At 45.5% G+C, this 20,379-nt stretch overlaps 1 protein-coding gene across 1 annotated transcript in view; it reads right to left on the bottom strand.

Annotated features, from left to right (window-relative positions):
• The window catches only part of LOC119159700 (calpain clp-1-like), a 54,348-nt gene that overhangs the window by 9,126 nt on the left and 24,843 nt on the right, over positions 1 to 20,379 (bottom strand). The window contains exons 3-7 of the mRNA XM_037412534.1: positions 19,905 to 20,036; positions 6,461 to 6,654; positions 4,135 to 4,303; positions 3,225 to 3,397; positions 956 to 1,133 (exon numbers count right to left, since the gene is read on the bottom strand). Of these exons, the coding sequence (XP_037268431.1) occupies positions 956 to 1,133; positions 3,225 to 3,397; positions 4,135 to 4,303; positions 6,461 to 6,654; positions 19,905 to 20,036 (846 nt within the window). The remainder of the gene's footprint in view (positions 1 to 955; positions 1,134 to 3,224; positions 3,398 to 4,134; positions 4,304 to 6,460; positions 6,655 to 19,904; positions 20,037 to 20,379) is intronic.

Genomic DNA, 20,379 nt, shown 5'->3' with positions numbered 1-20,379 from the left:
GAGTTCTCTCGCCCATTAGCGCAGCCCTAGGTCGCCAGATAGCCTTCCACAGAACATTGAAATTTACCAAAAACGTTATACAGTGATGAAACGTGTGTATTCTCGTTGTCCTATTTGTCGACATTGTAGTCGCTCACTGAAAAATTCTCAACGAAGCTTTGAGATAAGCTTGAGGTTTTCGCCCCTTATTGCTTTTCCCGCCGCTGTGCTCTTACCTTTGTTTCGCTGTGACGTCAAAATTTTCCTTCATTCACTATCATGTCACTCCACATTCATGTTGTATGATCATATGTAGTAAGAGTGAAGTATAGGTTAGAAACTAAAGAAGGTGACAGCAAAAAGCAAGAGCAGATGATATGAGAATGCAAAATAGATCAAGAAGAAACGTATTGTTTTCCATCCTTTACTATACCACACAATTTTGTATAAGCAAATAAGTTCTGCGAATACTCGCAAAATGACGGAAAGGTCAACAAAGAGAAAAAAGACAACTACGTGTTTGTAGCACAAGGCCACAAGAAAATTCGCATGGAATTCTTGGAAAGAAAACTCATCAGTTGCCAAAAAAGTTGTGCTGGTCCAAAGTTTGAACCCGGCATCAGGAAAACTTTTTAGAAAATTTTCTAGCTATTTTGCGAAAAAAGCCATACGGATTACCTTGTAGTCTCGTGCTACAAACGGGTTGTTGGCTGTTTATTCTTTCGTAATTTTGTATATATAATCTAATAGCACATTTCACCCCCTAAGTCAACCACTAAGCCATATTCCCGAAATAATTGTTCATCTTTAATAAGTCGCACCTCCAGAAACGCTCGCCCTAGAGCGCTCATACACAGCTGTACCATGGGATATACAAGCTGCATAACTATAATTCGCTAGAAAAACTGGCAGCAGTGATTTTTGTTTCCACTAATTTACGTCACCTACAAAGTAACCAAAGCCAAGGGCAGTGTACCTCTCCGGGTTTTTCGGGTATGCCATCGCCGTCGAAGTCAGGTCCCAGGGTGCAGATAGAAACTTCCTCGAACTCACGGCAGAAGTCCTCGTACTTCATCCAGAACTCACCATCGCCGTGCTGGCGCCACTCCATCTGCTTCTTCGTCTCGGCGTCCACCAGCGACCACTGGGGATCCCTGTACAAGCACGTGCAAAGCGCGGAGTGGCGTGCATTCAAACTGTGCGGTTGCGCTGCCACTAAGTCTCATCGTAAATTATCTTGTACATTGTGCAAGGTTTAACTGTTCATTTTTCTTCTTCGATCTGTTGTTCCGCCATCCATGGGACGGCTTTCAGCTCTCCCATAGTAGAGTACTAAGTACTCTAAATGGTTAACCACTTTTTCTAAACACATTGTCTGGAGTAAAAACGACAACATGTATCTAAGACCAGCAGTAAATTTATAGTAGAACGGTAACTTGAGAACTTACGCTTTGAGCTAGCGTAATTGCTCGGAGACTATGGTTTTCACTGCTAATTACGATGGGCTACTCAGTAACTTTGGCTTTGTACTATTAACCACTAATAACAGCCACAATTCACGCATTCCGGTTGGGGGAAATGCGCAAGCATCCCGGTATTTAGGTGTGCGGTAAAGTAATTCGGGATTTATGTGTGTTGTCCTACAGAGGTGTGGCACTGAGCACTATCTTTGTTTAGATGCTCAAATTCCCAGAATTCAATATACTCAAGTTTTAGCAAGGGTTGGTGGATATCCTCCGATACATGAAAATAGGGCCAAATTACTATGATAATGACGGCGCGCTGTCTACACGGCGGCCTACAAGGATCACGTATGTACCAACGTACAACTGAGGTTCGACCTTGGGGCTGAGGAGGTGTGTGCGGAGGGGAATTATAGTTGCTCCAAGCAACTAGGTCTCTCTGCCGTCTACAGGACAAAATTTGAACACCTAGAAACAATTACTCTGTCATATGAAATCTAGTGCAGAATACTTTACGTGAGGTTCAAGCATCCGAATAGGCAATGTGCTTCTTTCTTTCATCACGCATATATACTGACCAGATTATGGATATTTAAAATTTCGTCTTTTTTCCCAGCAGATGTGGCACCTTTAGTTGACACCAAAAATAAAAAAAGACAAGACATTCCTTGACTATTCAACGAGATAGTTAGCAACACGCGATATCGGTATCAACATTTTATTCTCCCGTGGCGCCACGTACTTACAGCGTTAATAGAAGGAGTCTACAGCTTGACGCATCAGCGAATACACAAACTGCTTCTCAAAATTTTCGCTCCTTTAAGATACATATAATCAAGTAAAAATACGATGGTAGCAAATTTTTGCTAAAAGAGCCACTGTGGTTCTATAGGGTCAACAATAAATTGGGTGGTCGAATGAATTACGGCAACTCTCAAGCTGGGTACAAGAAAAGAAAACAGGATAGAGATAGGAAAGGCGTGGGTGTTAACTAGTTAAGGTTGACTGGTATACTGACCTGCACAGGGAAAGGGGTGCTAAGTTTGAAAATTGTAAGAGTAAAGAAAGAGCGAGAAAGGAAAAAGAATGTGCGAGCAACACACAATGGGTACATTTGATCATGAAAAGTTAGTGAGTTGTTTTCCAAGTGTGAGGCCCACGGGACGGCTTTATGCGCTCCCATAATCGAGTACCTTTTGTCTGAACCGTTAACAACTACTTCTAATCACACAATTGCGTATTGTGGTGCGGCACACCACATTCTTATCAGTGTAGAGCTGCTGTGAAAGTTTCTTGTTATTAAAAAAAATAACATTTCCTTCAATGCCTTGCAAATCGAAATTTTTCATGATGGCACTCAAAGATACTTCAGAGCGACAAGCTGTATGAGAAAAATAACGGTGGTTGACAAAGCCAAAAATTAGCTACTAGCAAAGTGTATCTGCGAACACATTGCCGAAAGCGAGTTAAAACATATCACCATTAGAAAAGTGACGCCACCCCAGCAACACTACTGCAGTTAAATATAAAGCTGAAGAATAAAGCATTCAGTAAGAGTGAATGTGAGGACAACACGAAAAAAGACAGCGAGAGAAATGTATAACGACAGAGTGTTAATAATGGATGCTCTTGGCTTCTGGTGCGAAATAAAAAAAAATGCGTGACAGGTGCATTTCTAAATTGTCAGGCAACGGCTGCATCCTGGCCCGGGCTTCATTAAGGTCACAGTAATGACTACGTGTGCCGTTTATGTAAGACCTAATTGGGGCAGTTGGCACTCACGCATCACTCCAGCTGCCGGTCCATTCGATGCCATTCCCCCAGGGGTTTCGCACGCGTAGCAGGCAGGCGTCATGGCCGTTGCTTAGCGCCACCCGACGCACGGCACTCACTGTGTACGCGTGGCCTGACACCAGGCCATTGGGGTCGGCCGTTGTGGCCAGCCACCAGTCACCCTGCAAAGTTGGGTGCCATCAACCGCCAGCATAGACGCATGCAGTCTTGTTGGGTCTCTAAACAAATTGCGCCCCTCCGAAGTCATTGTCACACCCAAAATTAAATGTTTCAAACGTTCAGCAAGGCAGCTATGGTGGCTGTGAGGGAGCCACTGTCTTGATTGGACGGAATAAATAAACTTCTCGGTGATGCACGGAGTACTCAAAATATAGAGTTCAATGACAAACTGCGAGCACTCTTGGTTAAGATTGATGCGCAGCGAAGGTATACTCAATTAAACACTACATGAATAGCAACTGCTGACAATTCTACGTCTGCCATCAATTTTGCAATGCCATTGCCCCCACCGGTACATGGACCAGACCATTCATGAGGCCGTGTGTATGTAACATATCTTGTGCGCACGATTTTTTATTGAGCTTTTGAGTTGCACTGTAACTATGCAGTAACAGGTAATAGAGAACAGTGAACCATGCAGAGCCCAATGTCGATCCTCCATCACGATTCTTTTTTTTTTATTTTTTGCCCCTGACCAGTGGTCGAAACTCGTATTGCTATGAGTTCCCCTTTTTCTTGGATAGCAAAACAGTGTCGATACATTACCTTCATCTTCCTCAGCAGCGCGAAACGATTGCCGCTGCTTGGTACTTTCAAACTCGAAGCGCTAGCTAATTCTAAAGACTGATGCCCTGGTCGAACTGCCAAGTTAGAAGTGCTGAGTGAAGCAATCACTTACCTTTCGCGAGCAGGTGATGAAGGCACCATGCTCGGACGCCTTGAGAAGAAATCCGAACAGGTTCTCTGGAGCGTCCTGCAAGTCGTATCGCTCGGCCAGACCACTGGTCAGGTCAACCATGGCGTCCATGGCCTGACCTCCTTCCAGGGCCTCGTAGCTTCCGTGTAGCCTGGGCAGAGCGGGAAGAAGAAAATAGTGCCAAATCAATGATTTCGTGCACTTCTTTTTGACTGCCCTTCGTCGCAAATCTGAGCTATCACGTTGCAAGGTGACTCGTGGCTTCCTAAAAAAATCTATAGAAGCTTCAACCACGTTCATCCGCGTTGAGGGTTACGAACACGTTCGGTGGGTTCAGGGGTGTGTGCAGAGTGGTTCATTAGAGGTAGGGAACTTTCATCGTAAAGCCTTACCTACCCTTCCACATCCTCATCCACTCATATATAGGTATAATACGAAAAAAAAACATTTACGTTGAATGCACAACTCTAAATTAGGCAACGAGGTGTCTCACGACCTGCATTTGATTGCCGGCTTTCCAATTATGAAGGCCCGAAGTAAGTGATTGTTGGAGTTCAACGTCAGCTGATGGTCCTGGGCTACAATTATCGTCAAAAACCCGTATGACCATAACCGTGCACACGTAACAACGGTGATACGGATACGACGGAGTAAAGGTATGGAGTATACCTAACGCTATCACCCCCCCCCCCCCACTAGATGAATAGTGCGGAGGGGGCCACCCATCCTTGCCACTCTGCGCGCACGCCTATGAAAAAGTCCACAGATATCACAGATATCCCGGCTGCGGTGGCTGCATTTTCGATGGAGGCGGAAATGTTGTAGGCCCGTGTGCTCAGATTTAGGTGCACGTTAAAGAACTTCAGGTGGTCTAAATTTCTGGAGCCCTCCACTACGGCGTGTCTCGTAATCATATCGTGGTTTTGGGACGTTAAAACCCACATATCAATCAATCAATCAATCAATCAATCACCAAAGTCCTTTGCAAGCCTCGACTGAAGGATCACCAGCAGCAAAGGTAGACACCGGATACCCCTCCTTTTACTTTCCCGACCGCGACAGTCACCGTAGCAAGGGTAGAGAAATGACAACGAAGGGCACTGTGTATTGACAATAGACTATACCCGAAGTAAGTAGACAATATTTTGTCAATTACTTTTTTGCCATCCTTTTGTGAAACTGGCCTTCCAAAAACTTTTTTTCTATAATAAGAGCTGTATTCTGTCCCCTTTGGTTGAGCGGAGCTTGTAGTTGGACGTACACCGAAAGCGCACACAATTTGTCCATAATGTGAATTCCGTTGGATTGGTCCGGTTCCCAAAGCAAAGTATAAGTAGTAGTCTTAGAGCTTGCAACCCCTCGAATGGTCGGTGTTGACGCCATTTTGTGGTCAATTCTCGCTGTAAGCATCTCCGAAGCTGGACCTAAACTATTACAACTGGAGGCGTTGTCTATAGTTGAACTATATATATGCAATCGCTAATGCCTGTCAACGTCGTTTACTGCACTGAAACAAGTTGTGTCCATCACTCTTTTTTCTATACTACTCCACACGAAACACGACCGATGAAATTGCAGCTATCATCATGTTCACAGTGAAATTTTCCTTACTCTATGTCGTAAGGCATGAAATGCAGACTTCGCAATTGCCGCATTCAATGACATGAGGCATGATATATGATATATTGCATGCATACCACATGGTATATGCACATAACTTTGCACGATACATATCCGCCTTGTCGTAAGACCAACGGTTTCAGAAGAGTCGTGCTCAAATAACGTTTACCATCTGCAACGAATGAACAGCGACCACAAGAAGAAGCGGATCATGCGGCGCTCTGCAACGAAAAAAAAAAACTTCTGCGTACAGCCATTTGTGCTAGGCTCAAAAATGGAATCTTTCCCTCTTTCTTATGTTTATGGAATTATCAACATATAGCAAAGGCTCTAAATAAAATTGAAAGTTGCTGTTCGCGTACAGTAATGTGTGCAGTAGAGCCACTTGAAGGAAGAATTTTTCGTTTATTCCCGTGATTCTTCAATGTAGTTGTAGATAAGCATCCTATCCTGTCTCCCACTTTTCAGCTTGCTTGTCTCTCTTGCACCACAGATATTTTATTAGGCTATGCTCCAACTCACCTACGTCACACTCTGCTAGTCGTTTTCTCTTTGGCGCTGCGGAATGCAGAGAAAAATTGTCCACGTGCACAAACTATCCTAATCTTGCTTCAGTGATCGAGGACTACGCATACACAGCGAATCAAAAGAAAGAGCGGGGCAGCCTCAAGTGGCGCCAATTACTGACTTGGCGTAGGCTTTCTCGAGAAGGGCGACCCAGAACTCTCGTGGGTCGCTGCATCGCGAGTATATGAGCCGGTCCTCACTGGTGGGCAGCAGGTCGTCCACGTACACCACCACCCAGCGACCGAAACGCCACAGGTTGAAACGCACCGCACCCTTGTATTCAGAGCCGTACAGCTGCTGCTCCTGAGGTACAACCTGCGAACGAGTGGTGGTTCATTGTGTTGAAAGTCAGTCAACAGTGGTATTACAAAAGAGACTCTCGGCGTTTTTTAGATGCGGAAGCATCTTATACTCGCGCCTTGTAGTGCGCCGTCCGCGCCGTCCGCACCGCTTCTCGAACATTCCACAGCTGACGCGCGCGCATGCGCCGTCGCGCCGTCGCCCACCATCTGTGCCGCGCGCGCTTCTCCTTCGAGAACATTCGACAGCTGACAGCGCATGCGCCGTCGCGCCGTCGCCATCTGTGCCGCGCGCGCGCTTCTCCTTCGAGAACATTCAACAGCTGACAGTGCATGCGCCGTCGCGCTGTATATATACTCAAGGTCGGCGCTCGCTCGCTCAGTTGCCGCTCGTCGGTTGGTTTGTACGGCGCGTCGACGTCCAAGGTCGCGGTGAAATGAATTCCAACGAATCCACAAACACAATGATCGACGTCCCTTCGACCAGCGCCGTCCTTTCGCATACGTGTGTACGTGTTCACTCATTTAACACCCCCTCCTACAACCACGTTAACCAATTTAGCCATCGACCCAAGTAAGTCGCAATTTAACACCCCATTTCACAACCACGTTAACCAATTTAGCCATCGACCCAAGTAAGTCGCACTTTAACACCCCGTTAACCAATTATATGCTCCGCATCCTCCTCAGTGTTCCCCCGAGGGAAGCTGCGGGCAATTTTTTATCCATTTCCTTGAGATGACTAGAAGACGAAAGCCGCCGTCACCTCTTTTTCTTGCTCCTCCTCCGAAAACTTTGCGCACATATAGCGTGATTTCGGCCCACTTTTTTCCCAAGCAATTTAACGCTATGACGTCACGTTTTGTGACAAAGTAGTGACATCAGGGTGACAAGACACGTTCTAGCGATCTTTGGCGTCTTGATGACGATATACGGGGACGTCATTACGTGCTGACGGCATCGATTGATATGTGGAGTTTAACGTCCCAAAACCACGATATGATTATGAGAGACGCCGTAGTGGAGGGCTCCGGAAATTTCGACCACCTGGGGTTCTTTAACGTGCACACAAATCTGAGCACACGGGTCTACACCATTTCCGCCTCCATCGGAAATGCAGCCGCCGCAGCCGGGATTCGAACCCGCGACCTGCGGGTCAGCAGCCGAGTACCTTAGCCACTAGACCACCGCGGCGGGGCGTGCTGACGGCATCATTCATGCTGGTTGTCACTCCGGCCGCAACCACGCCGCCTTTTACGCATTGTTTGCGGCGCACTGGGCTCGCTGTGCTTTACAAAGAAACCTTAATCCGGCTACTTCAGAAAACTTATTATCCCATCTTTTCAGTGACATCTGCTTTTATTGCCTGGTCGGAAGTGTTACCTAGTAGCAATGAAAATAGTGTGAGCAACGAAAGCATTCTCACTGTACAAGCCTCCGTTGTACGACGAGTACGGCGAAACTATTCAAAGTAACGAAGCGGAATTCACTGTGCCTTTAGAGAAAGTGTCATTCAAGATTTTTTGAAGAGATATTGGCCATAAACTAATTAGTAATTTATTTACGTTCGCCGCGGTGGTCTAGTGGCTAAAGCACTCGGCTGCTGACCGCAGGTCGTGGGATGGAATCCCGGTTGCGGCGGCTGCATTTCCGATAGAGGCGGAAATGTTGTAGGCCCATGTGCTCAGATTTAGGTGCACCCTATAGAACCCCAGGTGATTGAAATTTCCGGAGCCCTCCACTACGGCGTCTCTCATAATTATATAGTGGTTTTGTGACGTTAAACTCCACATATCAATCAATTTATTTACATTCCAATGAAACTGGGCAAAGTAATGAAGGTTTGTGTAAGAATATCTTTTTCTTTCTTTACACAGCAGAACCATATTTTTTTAGTGGCTATGTAGACTACATTAGACTTATTTTCCATGCGAAGTCGCTTAGTGCTCTGACAAAAACTTGAGGAATCATTATTGTGTCAAAGGTGGCAGTTTATGGCTGTTCTGGGTCACGCATCACCGATGACGCGACGAAACTATACAAGCTGATACTCTGAACTTCTATATAATGAAGCAGCGCGCCCCTTTCTGCGATTCTATGAAGAGAAAAATCTTTTATTTTTATTAGGGAGCCTACAAGACAGCAGTGAATATAGCTACCTTTTCTGCTGGCCAGTTCCGCAGAAATTCGCTTTTTGTTTCTTTTAGACGCTAACTACCAACAAGTATTGCACATTAGTAGATGCATATTGTGTCCTCTAACTATTTGTGCTCACTAACTTGACCACTCAGTGTTTTAAACTAAATATTTTCAATCAAATATAAATCTCACAGGTGTTTTTTGTTGGTAGCTCTATTTATTAAATAAAAAAATCAAGTTGTTTTATGTGAGTTCGAACCTTCCCCGGAAGTGGCGCAATTAAACTTAATAAAAAAGTTAAAACAGGCTTGGATTATATCTCCAGGCTTCTTGGTTTGCTTCACAAAGTAAGTCTAGTCTCCGCGCATAACAAACACCAACCGTAAAAGAAGAAGGGCTGAGTATTGAACCATTTCCACGCGCACCACGTCAGCAGGTGGGGCGGTCTCGTGAAGCAGTAAATTGTTTTGGTACGCCGGAATATTGCGCGTTCGTCACGTGTCCGCAGAGCCTGAGGAAGAGGAGAAAAACTTTATTTATCCCAGGAGGGAAAGGTGCGGTGGTGGAGTGTCAGAGGAGCCTACCCAGCGTAGGTCTCCGCTACCCTCTTGGCCCAATCCAGGATCTGGTCCTGGACCTCGGGCGCCGAGCTGCACATAGCAGCCTCCCACTGCTCCCGCAGAACCTGAGTTCCCCGGCGCGTCTTTAGTAATGTGCATCTCTTCGTGGTCTACGTACACCCTTTACAAGACACAGGCCGCAACCTTGGATCACATCATCTGGGGATGCAGCAAGGACCCTCCCCCACCAAACCTCCTAGGACAGTCACCTTCAAGTGAGGCTTGGGAGAGAATCCTGACGACCACAAGCCTGGCCACCAGCTCTGGGACTTCAAACTCGCGGACGAGGTGGTGACCAGGCATGGCCTGACAGCCCTCGCCACTTAGGTAACCGTCCGCTGCCTTAATAAGGCTGTTTACTACTACTTCGTAGTTCAGCTGCTCGTGTTTTGCGCGTTCCTTTGAATGTTTTAGTGCCTGTGAGGTTCGAAATTGTGAAAGGAAGGACGCTGACATGCCATGCGATTATTATGTATGTATTGCCGCTTCAAAGGGGACACGATGTTTTTTTTTTCTTTCTTGCCTTGCATATGAAGGCTGTTCACATTTCACATACTCGACAAAATACGAAAGTACCACAAAATACAACGAAGAACCGTCTGCTCTGAGCTGACTATTGGTGAATACTTTGGAATTCATACCAATAGGTCGATGCTCACAGTTCATTCTGGTACATGCTCTTGTCCCTTCACCACTTCAAGAAACTGGCACACTGATTCGCAAAAATATTGTCACACAGATCGCACTTCTACATCCGAGTTTTCGGTGGACGTCCTCAAATCTTCTATATGCTGAGATTTTCAGAGTAAGCCTGTATGGTCAACGAAAAATAACCTGACTTCGATGCCCATGTGAATGGCTACATGAAAAAAATAGTGCTGATCAATATACTATAGCACAAAAGAACATTTTCGATGCGAGCATATTTTTGCGTACTACAAGCACTTTTGGCGTCTATCAGCGTATCTATCTATCTATCTATCTATCTATCTATCTATCTATCTATCTATCTATCTATCTATCCGCTTACGTCTGGGTGCTCTTGTTCTCGCGTGAACCAAAATTAGTATAGGAGGATAAAATAATTTTATGAATATAACGCGATATTTAGGACATGAGTACTTTTATAATCCCGGCGCGTACACCATCAACTAGATAGTGGCACAAACTTGCGGGTGGGTATGTGCCACAGGTGCTAGACACTTGGAATCTACCCAGCAACGACGAGAACACATAGGAGCAGTTTATAGCGTTTAGAAAAACTTGACATCGGCAACACTGATCCGATGAATGCAAAGAATAACTGTCAAGGTCTCAGTAGGAATCGAGCCCAAGAAATATACGTGGCAATCAAACATTCTACCACAAAGCCACGCCAGGTCTTAGAACTACTTTTCATATAGACCATAATGTTCGTGAAACGTTAATTGGGGTTGCCGTGCTGTGTATTCAATTGTTTAATGATTACATATGCACTCCTACGATACAGTCGTGACGTCGGGTTAACGTCAATTGTAGTTAGGTACCATGTGCTGAAGTCGATTGATGCAAGAGCGTTCAGGGTTACCATCCTCGCAAGCACCAGTGCTTCATATCAGTTGATGGTGTTGCTAATACTCATGTCCCCGTTGACATCATAGCGTAAGTGCAAAAGACTGATTGTACAAACATGTGCAACGTGTGTCTGGTGCTCAGATTTGGTGCACGTTAAAGAACCCCAGGTGGTTCTTTAACGTGCACCAAATCTTTAACGTGCTCTTTAACGTGCACCACATATAATTAACGTCATTTCATGACGTGTCGTGATATGAAAATTGCAACATTGTCACCTCTTCTACGCATGCTTCGCATATTATTGGACGTAGGATATGCCGATTCATACTTTTGAAAAACTATTGCGACAACATAAATGGCAAACTTGTCGATGGTGCCTGTATTTCAATATAAAAAAAGCCACAACTTTCCAGAACAAATAGGTGTATTCCTGCTGATATAGCAAAGGCATAAAACAAAACTGGATTCTGTAACTGTTTCGCTCCCAGAAAAGGTATGCATTCCAATTTCTTTAGAAATGCCGGCATGCTCGTGCTTGCTAGAAAAGAAAATCAAAATGGAAAATAAAACAACCTTTTCGTATGGATTCTCTTCTCATAAGCGCTTCATATTTTCACCGATCGGCCCCATCCTGAAACGTCAAGTCACTCTCGCAGGCACACTGTTCTGCAACGACTCTTTTACAATAAAACCATACGGCACTGAAGGAAGAAGAAAACCAGAAATATTGCAACACGTGATTTTTGGTGCACCATGTTCTCGTTGACACGTGTATCTACGCGCATAACAATTACACTTGCATAATTGTAATCAATCAGCTTTTTTTTTTCGAGTGTTCATCGTACATTCGAAAATCACCAATTGAAGTGTATTTTGCTATCTTTAGTGAATGGCAACTAATCTAGCAGAACAAAAATAAATCTCGGATGGCACGTAAAAGTTTAAATACGTGCACAATTTATACGCTACATGAACTCGATAATCTATTAAATGAGGAAACTTAGCAAATAACTATACCTTATGCAGCCACTGCATGTTTAGATCATATATCTTACTTTATAAGCACCCATGAGTGACGCCAGGGTGCTACGTAACTCTCATTGATAATCTTAGCATCGCTGGCGTCGTCCGGGGGACATACACATGCGGAGGATTCCCCTTCGAAGGAGAGTCAATGGTTAATAGCAGCACCCCCCTCTATATCAAAGCATTGTGTGGGTGCACACTCTAGGCACCATATAGTACGCGACAGACTTCGCACACCGACTATTAGGCGACAAGGGGGGGGGGGGCGCCTGCCCTGCCCCCCTTGTGGGCACGCCTATGCTGGCAGATGTACCTATACTCCGTTTCATATATAAGGTGCAACGCTGTGAAAGCGATGCAAGAAATTCGGCAAGAAACGCGGGCAACTTCACGCGTTTCACGCTTAGCTTTCACCGTTGTAAACGCTCGTGCGAGACGAGCACAAAGGCACCTGCAGAGCGTCGGGAAAGGCTACAAGATAAACATCAAAAAATAAGAACCAAGACAAGCCGTGCAACAGGGCGTTTTAGGGGCGAAGCTAGTCAAAGCGGCACCCATTCGTCCCTCGTAGTAGTAATAGTAGTCGTGCTGTGTAACCAGTCTTACATTTTGACCTCCAAGGTGGTGCCGGTGAGAGATTTCTTCTGAGCATTGTTGAACAATAAAAAAATTCGCAGTGTGCGCATTAACTACAAGCCGAATTCTCCTGTCTCTCACTCCCCCTTAGCAGCCATTGGCATGTACATTGAGCACTATGTGACAAGAAAGGGTTGCTACGTTATACTTGCTGGGCGTAACCACCTAGGTTTTAGAAAGGTTTAGTAAGCGTTGTGCCGCAGTGCCATGAATACAGTGAACTAGTATATACCATGAACTCGAGGTGGTTCAAGGTGGGAAGTAAACACGAAGCGCAAGCGGTAAGAAAGTGTGCGTATGCCTCCTCTCGTTCAGCCCTTGGAATGTCCGCTGGATGGCGGTGCTTCTATATGAGGAATATATGATGAAAAGATGCGAGATGGTGGTACTTGGAGTGTTAAATTGGTGGACTAACGGACACACAGATAGATGTATGGATGGACGCACGGATGGCTGCACCGACTGATGGACGCATGGACGGACGCAGGAGCGGATGCATGCACGAAAGCAGGGACGGACGCACAGATGAACGTGCGGACGCACGAACAAACGCACGCACGGACGGGCAAATGGACGCACGGATAGTCACACAGACGGACGCATGAACGGACGGATGCTTCGCCCCACTCTCCATCGTTCTTTCCGTGAATATGCTGTCATTTTTTTGTCCTTCAGACAAAGTCTTTCACCACCACCACTTGCAGCTGAAAGACGCCGTCTGGTTTGTGCTCCTTTCTTTTCATCGGCCAATTTCCACCTCCTTGCGCGACATAAAAGACATGCGTGAGGCGACGCTGACCATACTTGCGCGAGCAATTCTCTCGCTTTTAAGTGCGAAGCATTCCTTACGAACTTCAGTGACTTTGAGCGTAGCTATCTATTTATTTATCTATCTATCTATCTATCTATCTATCTATCTATCTATCTATCTATCTATCTATCTATCTATCTATCTATCTATCTATCTATCTATCTATCTATCTAGCCCACGAAGTCTTCTAGCTCTCCTGGACGTAGAATAATTATTTCGATACCAAACTTTGTATGGCATAACATCACTGTATAATGAGCATGTTTCACTAGTCATAACATGAAAATCATGATTGTATGTCATGAATGTCATGATTTACATTTCATGGTCTTGATGCTATTGAGGTGGTCTCGTTCACGTGACATGTTACAAAACTGGTACGATTGACTTGATTGCATGATGAACACAAGTGACGGACCTTAACATAAAAATTATGAAATGCGTATCAAGTAACATGACTACATTCCACACTCGTGATGCACTCGCGGCCATTTCGCTAGCGTCACATATACAAAATTTGGTATTACGGTTCGTGTAAGATGGCGAAGGTATGTGACTGGCGCAAACATGACAAACATGAGATGCGTGCCATGTAACAACATGACTACGTGCTACGCTCATGATGGGCTCGCGGCCACTTCACTAGCTTCACATGTACCAAATTCGGTATTACGTAACGCGAATGGACGACATAGGTCAATGACACATCGAAACATAGTATTCACGACATGCGTGACATGTAACAACATGACTACGTGCCACACTCATGATGCACTCGCGGCAGTTTCACGAGCTTCACATATGCCAAGTTTGGTATTACGTGGCGTCAATGGATGACGAAGGTATGTGACTGGCGCAAACATGATAATCATGAGATGCGTGTCATGTGACCACATGACTACAAGCCACAGTCAAGGCGCCTAAACACTTCGACGTGACATGGCTCGCATGTGCTCCGGCGTTCGCTTCGTCGCGTCAAGCCGGCGTTGCCATGACAGACGCCGGTCCTGCTGTATGTTCTCGCAGGCGCGCGCCGCGCCGCGTTGCTTTGACACATGCGCGTTTCAGCGCGTCGCGCGTCCCTCCGTCACGAAAAGAGGCAGATGCAGTGCTGCCTGTGTAACGTATCGGTGCGAAATGCGGCATGTCGCGTTTCGCGCCGGTTGCCATCGGGCCGCGCCGATGGACGCTGGTCGCGCCGGTCGCGCCTTGCGTGAGAATATAAATTTCTCGCGTTTTGCTGACGTATAGCCTCGCTGTGCCCAGCGTGCGCACGCGTCAACGTCAGGTTGGAGTATATTGGCCCTTTCTTGATGCACTCGCGGCCGTTTCGCTTGCTTCACATATACCAAATTTGGTGTTACGTGACGTCATTTTATGACGAAGCTATATCACTGGCGCAAACATGCTAATCACGACACGCGTGTCATGAAAGAACATGACGACATACCATGTTGATCACGCGCTCGCGGCCGTATCGCTACCTTCACATATACTAAATTTCGCATCAATTGACGTGAATAGACGACGAAGGTAAACGACACATCCAAACATAATTATCATGACACGGATGTCGTTTACGCTATAATTTACCTCCACCTCGTAACGTTGTGGTGATTTTGAAGTACCATATCCACCTTCCTTATTCGTGTTTCGCATATCATCGATTCTCACTGCGCGTGGGTTCTGCCAATTTTTCGCAAGCCTGAATGAGTGGCGTCGTCTGGTGTCTTCTTTTGAACTATTGCGAGAAGGAGGGAGTGAAACCGCCACCTTAAATACAGAGTTGAGAAGCCTTTTGAGCATGCTGACCTGATTGCACTGTCAGCAACAAGTGAAAAACGCTAGGACAATCGTATTAGCAGTGAAGTAAGTGGTTCTTAGCCAAGCCTTTGTTGTCCGGGTTAGTGGGCACCGTAAACGGGCCACTAAAATTGAGAAATCACATTGCACACAACTTCCACTATGGATAAAGAAGGTAACAGCTAACCTATAAAATATGGCGGGCGCGTTACCATACTCCAATCACTGTCACGTGACACTTTGTTGTTGTAAAATGCGGTAGCAATACTACCACCTCAAAGCTTAACGAAAAGTGTTTAATAAAGAGCTGTGATAAACATATTTGATGATATAGAACGAAGGCTTCTTTGTGAATTTGTGCGTAACGGCACATTCACATTTCAGAAGCAAAGCGAAACGAAAACGCCAGAGGGACCGGAATACCACGTCCGCGCGCCTTAAAAATGGGAAATTCACTCGAGAATTGTCTTTGTGCTACCTTTTCAAAATGAGCATTATGGACTCAGCGCTTCTTGTCTCTGCATTTCTTTTCCCTGTGTCTTAGTGCTGCACAGTAAGACGTTGATTTGCTTTCACGTGGTGAAAAAATCGGTCTCGGACCAATTTTTTTCACATCAGTTTCGCCGCGTAGTTTTTCGGTTGCTTAGGTGGCCAAGCGAGATAATTTTTGTTGAGTTTTGCTGCTCTCGCTTCCTTCAACGCCAAGTGTGAACGCGCCTTAAGGGTCCATTGGTCAAAGTGCAATAAAGCGGTATTGCCACTTCGAAGCTGCAGAATGAGTGTTCAAATAATGAGCACAAAAACAACATATGTGAAAGTGTCGCAAAACATAGAAAAACAGTAGCCTGACGAAGGAACCAACACGACCTTCAATATTTCATCGGTGCCCTCGTAGCGATGTTGGGTGGCTTTTTTTATATTTGTCCTACAGCCCTGCGCAATTGAAATTTCGAGGTATCATGGTGGACAATATCGGCTTTGTACCGAATATCTTTTTTTTTCCTTCTTAGAAACAAAGGTCCTTAGGGTGTAGATAGTTCCCTCCCCTGTAGTAGTAGTAGTAGTAGTAGTAGTAGTAGTAGTAGTAGTAGTAGTAGTATGTGGCCACTTCTAGTCAGATTTAGGAATTGCTAACTAGATGGCGTTTTGTATATATGTTGTTGGAAATAATATCACTAAATTGCGCTAGTGATTTTTGTAGCGTTAGCGGATGGACAGACAAACGCACGGACAGACAGACAGACAGACAGACAGGCGGACGGACGGATGGAAGGACGGACGCTTCATCCCCTCACCATCATTCACTCCACGAATATGCTGTGAATACTTTTCCTTTTTTCATTTGCAATGTCTCATAGGCAACTTAGACCTAAAGACAGCCTTAGCTAAGATGCGCAGAGGTACGGCTCCGGGTTGAGATTGTATGACAGCCAACCTGTTGGCGAATTTTTCAGACTCGACCTGTCTTCACAAGCTAGCATACATAAATCAGACTTGGGATATGTGTCCATTTCCTATTGAATGGGAGACCTTGTTATTCACCGTCATTCCTAAACCAGGCAAGATGGGGAATACCAACAACCTGAGGCATATCTCATTCACTTGATATGTGGGTAAAATTACGGAGAGAATGGTTCGGGATCTCCATTGATGGAATCTAAGGGCCTCCATGCAGACACTATGTTTGGGTTTCGCTCGCATATGTCTGCCCCGGATGGCCTTCTTCGGTGACACTGTGACATAATACAATCCACTGTCATGCGTTACAACAGGAAGGGCATCCTTGCTCTCAATCTGAAAGGTGCCTTTGATAACGTTCGTCATGGTAGCATTTTGGCAAACTTGAGCTCTTCACATTGTGGTGACAAGGCATTTGCTTACGTAAGAGACTTCCTCTCTAGCATCAGGCCTTCCTTAAAACTGGGAATTATGAATAAGGCCCATATACTATGGGCACAAGGAGTACTCCCCAAATAAGGAGCGGTCATGTCAACGCTCCTCTTCAATATATCCATGATGCAGCTTCGACATCAGTTGGCCCATGTGAAAAGAATTCATCACGCACTCGACGTGGATGATATAACAATTTGGACTGCTAAAGGGAGCCTTGAAGACATGGAGGACCGCCTCCAGAGGGGCGCCTTTATCGTCGATAGATACGCTTTCGGTTATGATCTCCAATGCGCTCCTACAAAATAGAGTTTCTGTGTGTCAGAGCCAACCCCAAAGAACACACGAACTTACGTATGTTTTCGATGGATGCTCCTGTCAGAAAGGTCAAGGAGATCCGGATCCTAAGCCTCTTGATCCATAACAGACTCAGATCGGTATCTACTATTACCAAACTGAAACGCATAGGCGAACAGATTGGGCGTATGATCCACTGCGTTTCCAACAAACGCGGTGGGTTGAGGGGCAGGAACGCATGCGCTTTGACTCGTTCATACCTTTGTACTGAGCCGGATTCTACACTCCGTACCTTACCTTCGCACTACGAAGCAGCACGACTAGTGCATCAACGCCATTACTAAGAAGGTGACAAAGCCTGTTTTAGACCTACCAGTAACTGCCTCAAATGCCATGTTATTGATTCTGGGGGCACTCCACTCTTATCAAATGAAGGAGGCCGACCTTGTCAACCAATATACGTCACTTTCGCAGGCGTTATCTCGGCACCGCCTGTTGGGCCGCCTGAACATACAACACGACTGCATTCCAGAGGAGACAAGCAGACTTTCTGAGCTGTGGCGCCACACGCTCTGGGTTTCTACCCTCCTCGAAACATGCATTCGCAGACACACGAAAGCTGACGAGGGGCGCATGCCTTGGCCCTCGAAAACCAATACGGATCTAATCGGGGTGTATACTACGTTGATGTGGCAGTGCCATAGCCCACATAATTCTACACGGCCGCCGTAGTTCACCAGAAAAAACACGTAAACGAGCTCTCCTGTAGGGCTTACAACTCTGCGCGCACTATGGAGGTAACCGAATCAGCACTTGCCGCCTCGCACACATACACTTCAGTAATAGTTAAAGATTCACGCAGAGACTGTGAAAACTATGTGGCGGATGAGGTGGCACCTTTAGCCTGCGATATTTTAAAGCCAGCCGTCAGTAATTCAGGCGCCTCACCCAAACTCATCGTTGGACTCCGAGCCACCAGGGCCTCAGAGATAACGAGGCTGTGGATGCGCCCGCCCGCGCGGTTAACCACTACGCGCCTACTCAGGTTTTTGCGGCACAAATACTTGCCAACCGCTTCTGCGATACAGAGAAATTCTGGTGTACTATTGCAAACTACATCGGCTTTTCCCGGTGCCTCCTAAGTGTCTGAGTAAAGCCGATGAACGAACCCTAAGGCGCCTGCAGACCAACACGTTGTTGTGTCCTGCAACAGTAAAGCATCTTGACCCGAAAGTCGATGGGCGGTGACCTCACTGTGGGGAAGTCTTCGATAACTTTGCACATGTTGTGGGCACGTGAAATGAATCCTTCTCTTCTTCTACTAGAGAGGCATGGCAGACAGCCCTACTCAATCGCTCAGGTCTGGAAGCTCAAAGAGATCAGGTTCATGCGGGCTCAGGTAGAGGTCTTGTCTATCTTGGTTCTAGAATAAGGGCTTCCTCTGTGTAAAGGGCCCTTGTGGGTCTGCAAACTCTTCATGGATAAATGTTTTTCACACACACACATATTGCGCTGAAGTGATCACCTCAAGAAACTGTTTTTACCATTACAAATTTCGTAAATCGTAATGCGAAAACAGCAACGATGACAGAAGCCATGGCATGAAAGGTTTAGTGAAATAAATCTAGGTCATGCTATCCCGGAAGGAAGCCCCCTTTTATTTGTTTTTTACAGAACAGAAGAACTTCATACGTTTTATAATAGATATGCTACTTGAACAGTTGCATCTCCCGTTTAATGAATGAATACATTGCCACGCAACATGCTTCTTGCAGTATGTGTCTCGTAGCAGAGTCCCACAATAAATGTGACTGTTTCGTGTGTGTGTGCAATGCCTGTAGATAAGTAAAAGCATAGTGCTTATCGCTGCAGCAAGGACAATAATAGTTTTAGACCACAACACTTTTTTTCTGCTCTCTTTCTTTAATTTTTTGTCTGGCTTTTCTTCTCTTTACTTCTGAAAACTTCTTGTATTCTTTTCTCCCACTTCAAATGGCCTCTAAATTCAGCCCGTGAAGCTCTCCTAAACATTATTTTTCTGGTAGGACGTTTTATGCCACAACAACTTCCTTTATTTTTTGCGACATGTCATTATCACTTTCTGTTTCTGTGATGTATTTTATTCTACCTAAATACCTCAATTTGCTAATCCAGTCCCTGACAACTAAGTGGGGTGAACAGCTGGGAGTATAACATACGACTGATTATTACAGTATTATGGTCACTGTAGTTTACGACTGAGTGTCTTCTTTCACTTAAAATCCCGAAATATTTACTTATTGAATAGAGTAATAAATAGAGCCAAATGCGTTACAGTATGTTGCAATAAAAAGACCACGCTGTTCACATCGATTCATTTGTAGCCACGTAAACATTACCATAGCAAAGAACGCCATTTTTTTTATTATCTTGACGTTATTTTTATATGACGTTGCTTGTTAGTAGTCTTTATACATGCAACGCCTGCACGGCGTCGAGCTGTAGACTCACCCTATGCATAAGATCCGGCCGCTGTGCCACGGCGGCGCACGACGACAAGAACCAGCAGTCGCCGAGGGCACCCTGGACGATGTCGTTGCGGCTCACTCCATTCACCAGCAGCTGCGGTTCGGAGACCATCTCCTGTACGACGATTAGGGTATTGCACCGTAAGCAAAAAGGGATCCTCAAACTCTGCCTTTAAGAGTTGAATGCGATAGCGATGTCCCGTCCCTATTGCGCAAACTACAGACGCTTACTGCGTACTTTTTGTTGCAAAGTGTTACACGAGAAGTTTAAACTGTATATTACTACATTGTAATTGATAAAGACGAAAGTGGCTTGTGTCACTGAAGCTTTCGCGTAAGGTTTCATTCTGTGTGATGGGTACCATGCTTTAATCAACGCGCGTGAAATTTTTTCCAACTTGCTATGCACCGACTACGTGTTCTTAAGAGAATACGTGCCCTAACGTGTGCCTTTTGTA

This window comes from Rhipicephalus microplus, chromosome 3 (genome assembly GCF_043290135.1).
Source record: "Rhipicephalus microplus isolate Deutch F79 chromosome 3, USDA_Rmic, whole genome shotgun sequence".
NCBI lineage: Eukaryota > Metazoa > Arthropoda > Arachnida > Ixodida > Ixodidae > Rhipicephalus > Rhipicephalus microplus.
The sequence above is the reverse complement of the archived record's forward strand: the minus strand, read 5'-3'. Positions and strand labels throughout refer to the sequence as shown.